A 12,189-nucleotide genomic window follows, 5' to 3' on the forward strand; every position below is an offset into this window, starting at 1 on the left:
GTTAGTAAAAAATAACATTCGAAGTTTACTATGAGCAGTTATAATTGTCAATAGGTATTATAAGGAGTAAAGAAATCATCCGAAAGTACATCTCTGGACAAATTATGTCGTCTAAAAGTACACTTTCGAAGACATGTGTTCGTTGTTTATCCTTAAACAACAGATAATCTATAATATGCAAAGAGTAATAACTTTTAGCAAGTCTTCCTACAACTATTGCAATAATCTGTCACTCTTCTGCACAGCCTATTTGTGTAGATATACTAGAAACTATGAGATTGGGAACAGTAATTTGTCAACAAAATGAATGTTGTTCTTTTGAAATAAATGAGTGCATTTAGGCTGAAGGGAAAAATCTGTTCAGATTCATAGGCAATCCATAGAACTCATCACTTCTGATATCCTGATTGAAGGTCCTGAATTTTTCCCACCAGTGTCTCCCACTGTCACGGTGAGTTGAGGCGTGTTCACGACTCATAGTGGCATCCAAGAAGTAAGCAACTATAATTGCAACAGTTGCTGCAGATGAGAAAATCACTTGCACTATATTGTTGAACTGCATATTGTGAGAAAATCAAAATAAGAATCAAAGATGGTTATACTTATAGCGAGAGGAAACTTGTTGTCTAAGATATATATGTACCGAGGTGGATCCAGTATGAGCAGGGCCATGTCCAGATAGTGTGAGATATTCGAGGAAATATTGTGGAACAGATAGACCTATGAAGAGAGAAAAGCCAACGATGAACATTGATCTGTAGCTGTTTAGATTGCAGAACTGAAGAAAACCAAGTCCAGCTGAAGCTGCTCATCACAGAAGAAACATGACATTCAAATCAGAAAGAATTTGACATTTTAAAGGAACAAAACAATGTAATGCATGAAAATAGTATTGTAAATACATTTTACATGTCAAGTTTCATCGAAATCACTTATTTGTTTTTTGGTTTCTAGTTCATCAAATTCTCAGTTCTCGCAGACCAACATAAGGATGATAAAATTATCTCTAAGTGATATGAAATTATCTGTTTTTTGTAAATACATACCGACATATGCAAAGAGAACACAATACACGGCTGCTATTATTGGCAATGGTATTGCAGCAATCACTGCTCCAAATTTACCTGATTTATAAACCCGGATACAGTAAGTAATTAGGCACACATGTAAAGACAAGTTAGTTTAAGTTTTAATCACTTATTCATAAATGTGAGAACAATGTTGTGGTCATTTTATTTTGTTTCATTCTGTTTCACTTATTCAGATATTCCAACGAAGCCATAGGAATGAACAAATTTTTCATACAAACACATGAAAAGTGTTTCACTTTTATCAGTAATAATACATCAGAATACTCAGAAATTCACAGAAGGGAATGAAATGTAATACCAAATATAGAGAAGAAAAGCATGAATCCAGCTGATATTTGAATGACTCTTCGACTCCCAACGCGTGTTAGACCCAACAATCCTGCATTTTGACTAAAAGGAAAGACAAATGTCATTAATATACTCAACAAGCAATAGTACAAAACAAATTATCCAAGGTCAAAGACACTTAATAACAACCAAGAATATAGCCTAAGAACTATTTGACAATAGGTAGTGAGAAGAGGGCAACAAAATGTACACTGATGCGGTGGATCCAGTTGCTGCGCCAAACAAGGCATCCAGAAGAGTGCCTATACCCTAAATCATCAAACTTCACACATGAGTCTAATTCTCAAGAAGTGATAAATAAATTGTAAATGTATAAAAAAAAAAAAGATATAGTACCAGCCAGCCAACACCGCGGCTAAGTACAGAAGGTGGCATATGTGTTGCACCGCCAAATCTTGATGCAGCGATGAATGTCCCAGTTGACTGTTACAAGAGATTGAAAAGGGTAAAATTAATAATATCAAAGTATAACCAAATGGAAACTAAAAATTAAACATATACCTTCTACTTAGAAATAGCCAGATTACAATATTCGGATATAAAAAAGAACATGATTGTTCACAATTCACACAGAACTTTCGCAACTCAAAATGTCTAGTCCACAATGTCATATTGATCATGGCACACTTTGTCATATACAAAATATTGTTACTATGATCGTTATATCCGAAAATGTATAACACCGATCCCCACACAAGTTAGTCTATATTTATAAAGAAAATGAAATATTAAAACAAACCTCTACAATTGCAACAAGAGAAGCAGCAATCATTGCAAAAATATCACCAACATTGAAAGTAGGGCTCCCCCATTGAAATGGATACGGAACTCTTATCCTGCATAGATGTACAGAAAGCTAATTCAAATGTAGAGAAAGCTAATTCAAATGGATACATGCCACAAAGAAGTCAGAGGTGCAATGAACATATTCAGCTCCCAATAACATGTAGTTGTAAACATAATATCTCTCTGCCTAGTTTGATGCTTTGGAGCCTAAGATATCATCTATTACGTCACAAAAAAATTTTACACATTGAAATTGTTTGTGAGCACTGAATGACTATAGAAAACAAAGCCAAGCTACCAAGACTGACCATGGAGCGGCAGTAATTAACCCAGATCGGTCAGTACGGCAACTGAATTGAGTACTCAGTGGTCTTTTGTTGTATGCACCAGCCGCAGTCAAAATTTCAGCAAATCCCCATGCAATTCCAATCGTGACTATGACTGCAAATCGGTCGACTCCTCTTGATTTAATCTTTTGTGGAATGTACTGCAACGACATTGGTTTAACCAAAAAGTGGAAAGAACATCAATTTCAAAAGTTGAGCTGTTTTCATATATTACATGCACAAATAAGATTTAAATTTTCTTGCATAACCACCATTCAAATCTCTTACTTTAATTTTTTTATTCAAGAGACGCTAAGTCAAGTGAAATTACACAGATATAAATGTCACATAGAAGCATGTCTAACATATCACTGAGTAAATTACAAGGTAAGAGTTGGTATAATATGCTAAAAAAATGAGAGCTTGTATTTTCTGTTTTGTTAAATTGTTGCTACACAAATATTTCAAAAGGACTTAATTAAAGATGTTGAATGAGATAGAGGGGTAAATAAAGTAACATACCTGGGAGAGGATGACCAGAATAACCAATGCAGGAAGACCAATCTCAACACAATCTGCCAACTACAGGAATCACAGTAAACCAAAAGAGTATGTTTGTTAAATAAATGATCATTAGGTGAAAGATATTTAGCACGAATAGCCATAAAAATATATAAAAAATGAGAGAAATGTGTTTACCCTTGGAAACCCTATCACAAAGAGTCCTAGGCCAGTTAGAGTTACAAGGGGAACAGCACTGAGAGGGCTTAAAAACCTGCAATATGAATAAATACAATATAATTGAGTACTTGAGTTACTCTACTACCAAAACTAGAACTGATTTCATCAAAGAAGCCAAATGCATTAAAAGACACTATCAAATTTCATATGCATATTCTACCTTACAAAAATTCCCCAGAATCCAAAAAATCCAATCATTCCTTGAACAAAAGAAGCAATAAGCAATGCCCCTTGAATAGCTCTCATGGATTGCTTAAACCTCTGAAAAATGAAACCAAGAACACAACAAATTAACACTATTCTCCAAGCTAATGAAAACTATTCATTTCCAAGTAAACAATCTATGTAAAGAAAGCTAATGTACAACTAGAACAGCATGGTTACACAGACAGACCTGACGAGGATTAAGGAATACACTCATTCTAGAAGAGAATGCCACAGAAATAGCTGGAATAAGAAAAGCAAAAGATGCTCCTATAACCACTGGAAGCCTAGTTCCAAGCCATGTCTGCAACAGAGTGTTGATTCCAGCAACAAAAAGCAGTGTCTGAATCATTTCAGCTTTTTCCACCTACAGTTTTCCCTCAAAACATAACAAAATTAAAAACTGAGTTTCAAATCCAAACAAAATGAAGAAAAAGTTGATTATTACATTGCCACCACCCATCAAAGGAACAAGAATAGTGGAAACAATGACAATGGTTCCAAGCATAACAATGTAATGTTGAAACCCAAGAAAAATCCCTTCAGCTGCAAATGCAATAAAAACATGAAAAACAAACCAAAGCTTAAAACTTTATGAGAAACAAAAAATGGGTATTACATGAAAACCAAATTACAACAAAATGGGTTACTTACGCCATGAAGGTGAGCTCCTAACACAGCAATCAACAGTAAGTTGTTCCTTGACAGGATGAGGTTGAAAATGATCAACTTTTCCACCACCACCACCACTTTCACCAGCTGCCATTGTTTCTCTTTCACTCTGTTTTCCTTTGGCAATGTTTTCTAGTTATAGAGCAGAGAATAAAAAGAAGGTGTTTGTACTATTTTTCTAGAGAGAGAAAGAGTGGAAATGATGAGGAAGTTGGCAGGAACGTTGTGACTATAAGGAGGTGTGTTTTTGCAAATGAATCATTTTTGAGAAATGTGTCATTATTATGGTTTGTTTGGTTGGTACTCCTAATTCCAATACTACCACTACTTGTTTTATTTTTTTTGTCTTTTTCTATTGTCCTTAATCCTTAACAATCCTATGTTGTTTTATTTCTCATTTGTTTGTTCTTACAAGGGTCAAATGGTCAATTGTTGGAACACCAAACGTAGAATATTATTGATGCCAATATAATCATGTTCATGTCCATTGTTCACAATCTTTGCATGTTGTATGATTTTCAATTATCTTTTGAGTATTGGTTGTAGTTTCTTTTCGAGCAAGGCATTTTGTTTCATAGCATAAAGCTGCGCCATAATCTCAATTAAAAAAGGGGTTATAAGACCTTGGTAGTAACGCATAACAGTTTTCATAACTATTCCTTAAAAAAAAGGTATTCATAAGACTATGGTATAATTTTCTTAATTTAATTAATGTGCTATCACTATCCTTAAATACAGGAGTAATCTTGTTCATAATAAATTGCGAAAATTAAAAATTGGTATTGTATTTTTTTAGCTTAATGAACGAGTCTAGTAGCAACTCACATATTCTAAAGCTTTGTTCCAGAGTTAGAAGAAAAGAGGGGAAAGTGTAAGAGGGATGAGATTAGAGAAAAAAAAATAAAGAAAATTTCCATATTTTTTAAGATGGTGTTTTTGTAGAGAATGATAAATAATAGTTACGATTAATATAATTTTAATTTTGAAAACATAGATCGGATTTGGAAAATTTATTCAAACCCTCCAAACTTATTCTTCAATACAATTTTTTAGTTCCTCCAAATAAGAAGAATTTTGTATATTGAAGAAAACTAAACCCTCAAAGTCCCTCCTAAAACTCACAACTCCCACTTCTTGCTTCCTTTTTTTACAAGTTCTCCCTTCCACTCCCTACAAAACTCTCAAACCAAGCCTAAATGTTAAAAATGGAGAAAATGCAAGTTCAAACTTGTAATTCAGTATATCAAATGTCATTGTATTTATCGTATGAATTGTATTTTCGCTGTGACATTGGTATTGTATTTCTGATTTTATTATAATTCATAATTTTTTTTACTTACTTATTAGATACCAAAAAATATAATAATTATTGATATTTTGATTAAAAATCAATTATTGCGCTTTAAAATATTTAAGATCCAATACAAAGGAAAGGATGAGAAAATTTATCAAAAGTGTAGTATTTTCAGAATAGTTTTTGCATATCTAAAAAAGACTTTGGCGCCCCTTAAAAAAAGACTTTGGTGTTATCGATAATTTTTCCGTTTAAAAAAGAATTAATATGCATCACACTTTTTATTTAAAAAGAAGAAAGATGTTACAATTTTTAGGACATGTGTGGCTTGTGTCTACTATGGTTAATTACATAAGTTTCGCCTTTCATTTTACCGTCGTTCTCATACGGCGACTACCTATACACGTGTGTTTGGTATGGCGGTGGAGAGAATTGATTTTGATAGAATTGAGTTTGAGAGAATTGATTTTGGTTAAAAGTGAGTTGGATGTGAATTGATTTATGTTTGGATACACACACATAAAAGTGATTCTAACAGTTGATGTTGTTTGGATAGTTTGAATGAAAATTGATTTTGAATATGCAATGACCAAATTATCCTTTTAATTGTATTTAAAAGTAAATACCCAATTTTTATTTTAGATAATTAGTTTAATCTTTCCAAAATAAAAGATAATTAGTTTAATTTATTCAAAATCATAAATAGGATTTTATTGGTTCACAAATTCATTTTAAAAAAATATTAATGTATAAGATTTATTTTAATATTCTTTTGCAAAAAAAAAAAACACTAACAAAACATGCCAGTTTAGAAAAATTGCTATTCTGCCTTCTTTAACCGAAATAAATAAATAAAACTATTTAGGTAGGTCACTTAAGTTTTTAGATTTTTTTTTTTACAAAAGGTGGGTCATTTAAGTTAATGGACCGGGTTGTGTGACAAAATAAAACAGAGTCCATACAATGTTTCATCTCTAACCTAGAGAGTTAAACATGGCGGATGTGTGGTGTGAGATGTCTTTGGCTTGTTGCTCTTCAAGCTGCGGCTGCAATGGCCATTCAACTAGGTGACAGATTTTGCAGAAACATACTACATTAGAAACTCTTTAATTTAATACTCGGTAAATTAATAAACTCTCTAAAATAATAAATTTGTCCGGTCCCGACTTGGGCCAATGTAAAAAATTGAAAAACTCGATAAAATAATAAGATAATAATTTTTCGGGAGATCCCTTTATAATTTTCGGTCCCAAGAAAATCATAAATTAATAATTCATAGAAACTGAAACAAATATATATTAATAATACATTGAACACATTTGTTCCTCTTGTTTACATTTACTGTACTTCAAAAGTCATTATTGATTTCCAACGCATATGAACATAGTAGTTACTAATTTACGTTGAGTCTCAAGGTTCGCTGCAACGTAATTCTAAGAGGCATAGACTAATTTGCCTTTTTGTTTGGTATGTACAGTATAATTACTTAAAAACTCTTTAAATTAATAATTATTAATTTATCGATAAATTAATAACTTTCTAAATTAATAAATTTCTCCGGTCCTGACATTATTAATTTATAGAGTTTTAACTGTAAAAGGAAGTTTCTTACATAACTGCAGATGGACATAAAAGGGGCAAAACTGGCAAATCAAGTTTATTTGTTGTAGAATTGATTACAGAAAAAGCAGAAGCTTGGAATTGCTGCTTCTGTGAAAACCACGTTTAGCTCAAAAACGTACGTTTCCAGAATTGCTTTTTGTTTTATCCAAACATCATTGAAAAGGAAAAAGTCACGTTTGGCAAAGCAAACTCGGTTTTGGATGGCACAAACGCCAAACCAAACAAGCACATAGCCATATATCTCTGTCAGTCAAATTTTTATTAAAGTTGAAAGTTTTCTGTTTTTTGTCATATACGGTTGCAAAAGAAAGAAAGTTTTGAAGAATATATAGGATGAGCCTCCTGATACGGAAAACAAAAGAGAATAAAATAAATGAAGAAAACGTTTAACCAGAAGAGTGTGTGCATTAACTTCACCTTTTCCCTTTGGATGTAAAGGGATCATCCAGTGCATTTGTAACAAAATAAAAATAAAAAGAAAAGAAGACAAAAAAAGGGAGTGCACGCATTTAATTTAGAATATTGTTTATTACTACTTATGAAAAAGACAGAGTCTCACAAAAATGATGGATAATACTTGGTGACATTGTGGTTGGTGACATTGGTCAACCACGATGTCACACGTGTACAAAAAAACAAAAATATATTGTGAAAGAGAAAGAAGAAAGACACTTGTGACATTGTGGTTGGTCAATGCCACAATGTCATCAACCACAATGTCACCCAAGTGCTACCCAAAAATGGATAAAAATGATATGTGAAAGGTAGGACTGACACTTCCATTCTCCATTCTCACATGTATTGGTTTTGATATAAACCAGATAAAGATTAATTTTTCAATTCCTAAAAAAAAAATAAAAAATTATAAAGATTAATTTTTGGTAAGATCGAATGAGTTATTGTACCCGAAAAAAAATCGAATGAGTTATTGTACTATTAATTTACCTTTCATTTTACTTTACTAATATCTAAATCTCATATTAAGTGTTACATTTAAAATATTCAAAACTTGATATATTTTTAAATGTCAATAAAATTTTATAGTATTTTTCCTTCATAGCATACAACTATGGGTGAGAATAGGTCAGGTCAGGCCAGGCTTTAATAAACTTGAGCCTGGCCTACGAATTTTTTTGCAAGTCTGAGCCTGACTTATGGCCTTTCATAGATATATTTTTTGGACCTGATCTGAAAGCTTATTTACAGGCTTATTTCATATTAAAGTTATTAAATATTCATTTTTCTCTATTATAATAATCTCAATAGATATTTATAAGGGAAATGTCAACGAATGTTTACGGTGCACTCTTTAAAGGTCTTAAATGATAACTTTTTATGAAAAAATATGTATTTTTAATGTATTGAAAATTAAACTATTTGACTTTTAAAAAAAATTCTAATTTAAATTGTTTAAATTTAAAAGTGTTCCGGAGACATCGTTAACGAGACCTTATTTATAAGTATGGAAGAGAGAGGATAAACTATGCAGTCCCTATGTTTCTTAATGATAAACTATGTACTCGTGAAAGGGACTGCTTAACAGTTAACACATTTCACACGGTTTATGCTATATATTCGGGGGAAGTCTAACATGAGGTAGCGTTTAGGTCCCTCATTGCATGAGGGAGTTTTTTTAAATGGTGAGATTAAAACAACGGATTGGATCTGCTCCACCTCAGCAAAAGAGCACATGCACCTCTCCACACTCAATCAAAACCTACCATAGACTCGCTGCATATGATTTTATCTCCCTTCTATCAGTATCACTACTTGCTTATCTTTTCTTCCCATTTTACAATCCAGATGTGAACCCGTCCACCGTCTAATTTCTTCGCCGACCTTTGAATGTTTCCGTCGTTCAAGCTCCATTTCTTCTCTAAATTCTTTACGTTGCCGTTATAAAATTCGTAAAAGTTATTAATAGTTTGAAGAAACCAAACTCTCAATCGTTTCAGTTTTACCCATAACCCATTGTTTGTTGTACAGTTTAAGATTTCTCGTGAGAAAAATAAATTCTCAAATTGATATGGGTTTCGTGGATGCTTAGTCGAAAAAATGAAGATTTAAATGCGTCTTTTTTTTAAGAACCCTAAAAAATAAATTCTGTGATTGGATTGTGGATTTGCAAAATAAGCTTGAGCATTCTTCATGGCATTCAATTCCGATCAAAACTACGAAAAAATCGTTAAATTTCATTGGGAAACAAGGGAGATCCGGTCGGGTCGGATTGCGGCTAAAAAATACCCGTTTTTCAGTATTCGGGCGAAGAAGATGAGTTCAAAAAAAAAACAAAAAAAAAAAAACTTCAAATCCGCAAATCCGCAACGTGAATTGGAATCGAAAAAAACTTCAAATCCGCAAATCCGCAACGTGAATTGGAATCGAACAGACGACCCATGAGACACAATAAACAACAACATCACCACCTGCACCGCGTGTCCTATTTTTTGACTTTCGGAAGTTTATATTATTTAACTACTAATAACTCTTTTGAATTGTGAGAAAGTAATAAATGATTAGATTCATTTAATCTTGGGTTTTTGAGTACAAACAAAGTTAAATAAAATTTATGGTTAAATATGATTTTGGTCCCTATAAATATACCAACTTTTTTATTTGGTCCCTCTAAAATTTTCCTTCAACTTTTAGTCCCTTAAAAAAATTTTGCAGAAAAATTCATAATATTATAAGTATCTCTCCCAAAAAAAACATGAATTTAATAAAAAAATTTATATTTTTGACGGTTAAAATTTCATATTTAATTTATGTTTTGTTAAAAAATTCTATTTTTTTTTTGGAAAGATTTTTACAATATTCTACACAATTTCATTAAAAAATGCTAAAATTAACTTAAAAATAGGGACCAAAAGTAGTGATTGAAAATTTTATAGGGACTAAAAGTTGAAGGAAAATTTTAAAGGGACTAAAACGAATAGTTGATATATATTTTTAAGGACCAAAAATATATTTAACCCTAAAATTTATATGAACACGCATACATTAAAGATAAAAATTAAAAAAAAAACGATATTAAGTGATGTGACTAAATTATTATTTTTTAAAAAAATTATCATCATTGTTGTGTGTGTGTGTGTCCGAGATTTGTATTTCGGGTTGTGTCTAACTAAGTATTTCTCTTCCATATAAATAATCCAGCAGTTGAATAAGACCAAAGAGGATTAAGAACGAAGTACGAACTCGAAATTCGGCAATCAAAATCTTTGTTTCAATCGTCGGAGAGTTTGTCGGATCTACTTCTTTATAAGATTATGATAGGAGAAATGCCAATTCCTATTTCTTTCTTAGTGTATTTTGGTCATATTCAACGATCGGATTAATTATATTTGTCTCTGGAGTAAACTAGTTCCTAAGTTGAGTAGTTTCTGAGGGTATAGTTTGTCTGATCGACTTACCTCCGGAAACCCGGTCTGAGAAATTCAAGTTTCTATATCCTTTTAGGTCTAAGACGGTCATTTTGAACGGTGGGATTAACTGTACTTGTTGCCGTTTAGATGATAGACACATTTAGGTTCCCGGAGTAAACTATATCATAAGGTGACTAGTTTATGAGGGAATAGTTCGTTTGATCGACTTACCTCCGGGAACCTGATTTGAGAAATTCAAATTTCTGCATCATTTTAGGTCTAAGAAGGTCATTTTGAACAGTGTGATTGATTGTACTTATTGTCGTTCAGATGATAGGCGCGTTTAGGTCCCCGGAGTAAACTAGTTCCTAAGTTGACTAGTTTCTGAGGGGATAGTTCGTCTGGATGACATACCTACGGGAACCCGATCTGAGAAATTCAAGTTTCTCCATCCTTTCAGATCTAAGAAGGTCATTTTGAACGGTGGGATTGATTATACATGTTGCCGTTCAGATGATAGGCGCGTTTAGGTCCCCGGAGTAAACTAGTTCCTAAGTTGACTAGTTTTTTAAGGGATAATTCGTCCGGATGACATACCTCGGAAACCCGATCTGAGAAATTCAAGTTTCTCCATCCTTTTAGGTCCAAGAAGGTCATTTTGAACGGTGGGATTGATTGTACCTGTTGCCGTTCAGATGATAGGCGCGTTTAGGACCCAGGAGTAAACTAGTTCCTAAGATGACTAGTTTTTTAGAGGATAGTTCATCAGGATGACGTACCTCCGGGAACCCAATCTAAGAAATTCAAGTTTCTCCATCCTTTTAGGTCTAATAAGGTCATTTTGAACGGTGGGATTGATTGTACCTGTTGCCGTTCAGATGATAGGCGTGTTTAGGACCCAGGAGTAGACTAGTTCCTAAGTTGACTAGTTTTTTAGGGGATAGTTCGTCAGGATGACGTACCTCCGGGAACCCGATCTGAGAAATTCAAGTTTCTTCATCCTTTTAGGTCTAAGAAGGTCATTTTGAACGGTGGGATTGATTGTACTTGTTGTCGTTCAGACGATAGGCGCGTTTAGATCCCCGGGGTAAACTAGTTCCTAAGTTGACTAGTTTCTAATGGGATAGTTCATCAGGATGACGTACCTCCGAGAACCCGATCTGAGAAATTCAAGTTTCTCCATCCTTTTAGATCTAAGAAGGTCATTTTGAACGGTGGGATTGATTGTACCTGTTGCCGTTCAGATGATAGGCTTGTTTAGGTCCCTGGAATAAACTAGTTCCTAAGTTGATTAGTTTCTGATGGGATAGTTCGTCCGGATGACATACCTCCGGGGTCTCGATCTGAGAAATACAAGTTTCTCCATCCTTTTAGGTATTAGGAGGTCATTTTGAACGGTGGGATTGATTGTACATGTTGCCGTTCAGATGATAGGCTTGTTTAGGTCCCTGGAGTAAACTGGTTCCTACGTTGACTAGTTTCTGAGGGGATAGTTCGTCTGGATGACATACCTACGGGAACCCGATCTGAGAAATTCAAGTTTCTCCATCCTTTCAGATCTAAGAAGGTCATTTTGAACGGTGGGATTGATTATACATGTTGCCGTTCAGATGATAGGCGCGTTTAGGTCCCCGGAATAAACTAGTTCCTAAGTTGACTAGTTTTTTAGGGGATAATTCGTCCGGATGACATACCTCGGGAACCCCGATCTGAGAAATTCAAGTTTCTCCATCCTTTTA

At 33.4% G+C, this 12,189-nt stretch overlaps 1 protein-coding gene across 1 annotated transcript; it reads right to left on the reverse strand.

The window, feature by feature from the left end:
- Positions 1-24: 24 nt before the first annotated feature.
- LOC146958797 (Xanthine/uracil permease family protein) lies at positions 25-4,295 on the reverse strand. The gene is made up of 14 exons (XM_085740323.1): positions 4,151-4,295; positions 3,945-4,042; positions 3,687-3,863; positions 3,453-3,553; positions 3,251-3,326; positions 3,074-3,133; positions 2,534-2,712; positions 2,179-2,275; positions 1,776-1,862; positions 1,630-1,688; positions 1,390-1,481; positions 1,047-1,124; positions 644-804; positions 25-556 (listed from the first exon to the last, which is right to left on the reverse strand). Exons 1-14 carry the CDS (start codon positions 4,260-4,262, stop codon positions 338-340), a joined length of 1,596 nt encoding a protein of 531 aa, XP_085596449.1. The 5' UTR covers positions 4,263-4,295; the 3' UTR covers positions 25-337.
- Positions 4,296-12,189: the final 7,894 nt, after the last annotated feature.

The sequence above is a fragment of the Medicago sativa genome, chromosome 1 (assembly GCF_051527215.1).
Source record: "Medicago sativa cultivar Bolivia chromosome 1, Bolivia_mono, whole genome shotgun sequence".
Lineage (NCBI taxonomy): Eukaryota > Viridiplantae > Streptophyta > Magnoliopsida > Fabales > Fabaceae > Medicago > Medicago sativa.

Bases quoted from the DNA above. Each gene is read 5' to 3' on its own strand.
- LOC146958797 (XM_085740323.1), bottom strand. From the start codon at position 4,262: ATGGCAGCTGGTGAAAGTGGTGGTGGTGGTGGAAAAGTTGATCATTTT. The intron at 2,713-3,073 runs GTATGTTACTTT...ATGTCGTTGCAG, and splicing joins TTCTGGTCATCCTCTCCCAG to TACATTCCACAAAAGATTAA. The intron at 2,276-2,533 runs GTCAGTCTTGGT...ACATCTATGCAG, and splicing joins TTAATTACTGCCGCTCCATG to GATAAGAGTTCCGTATCCAT.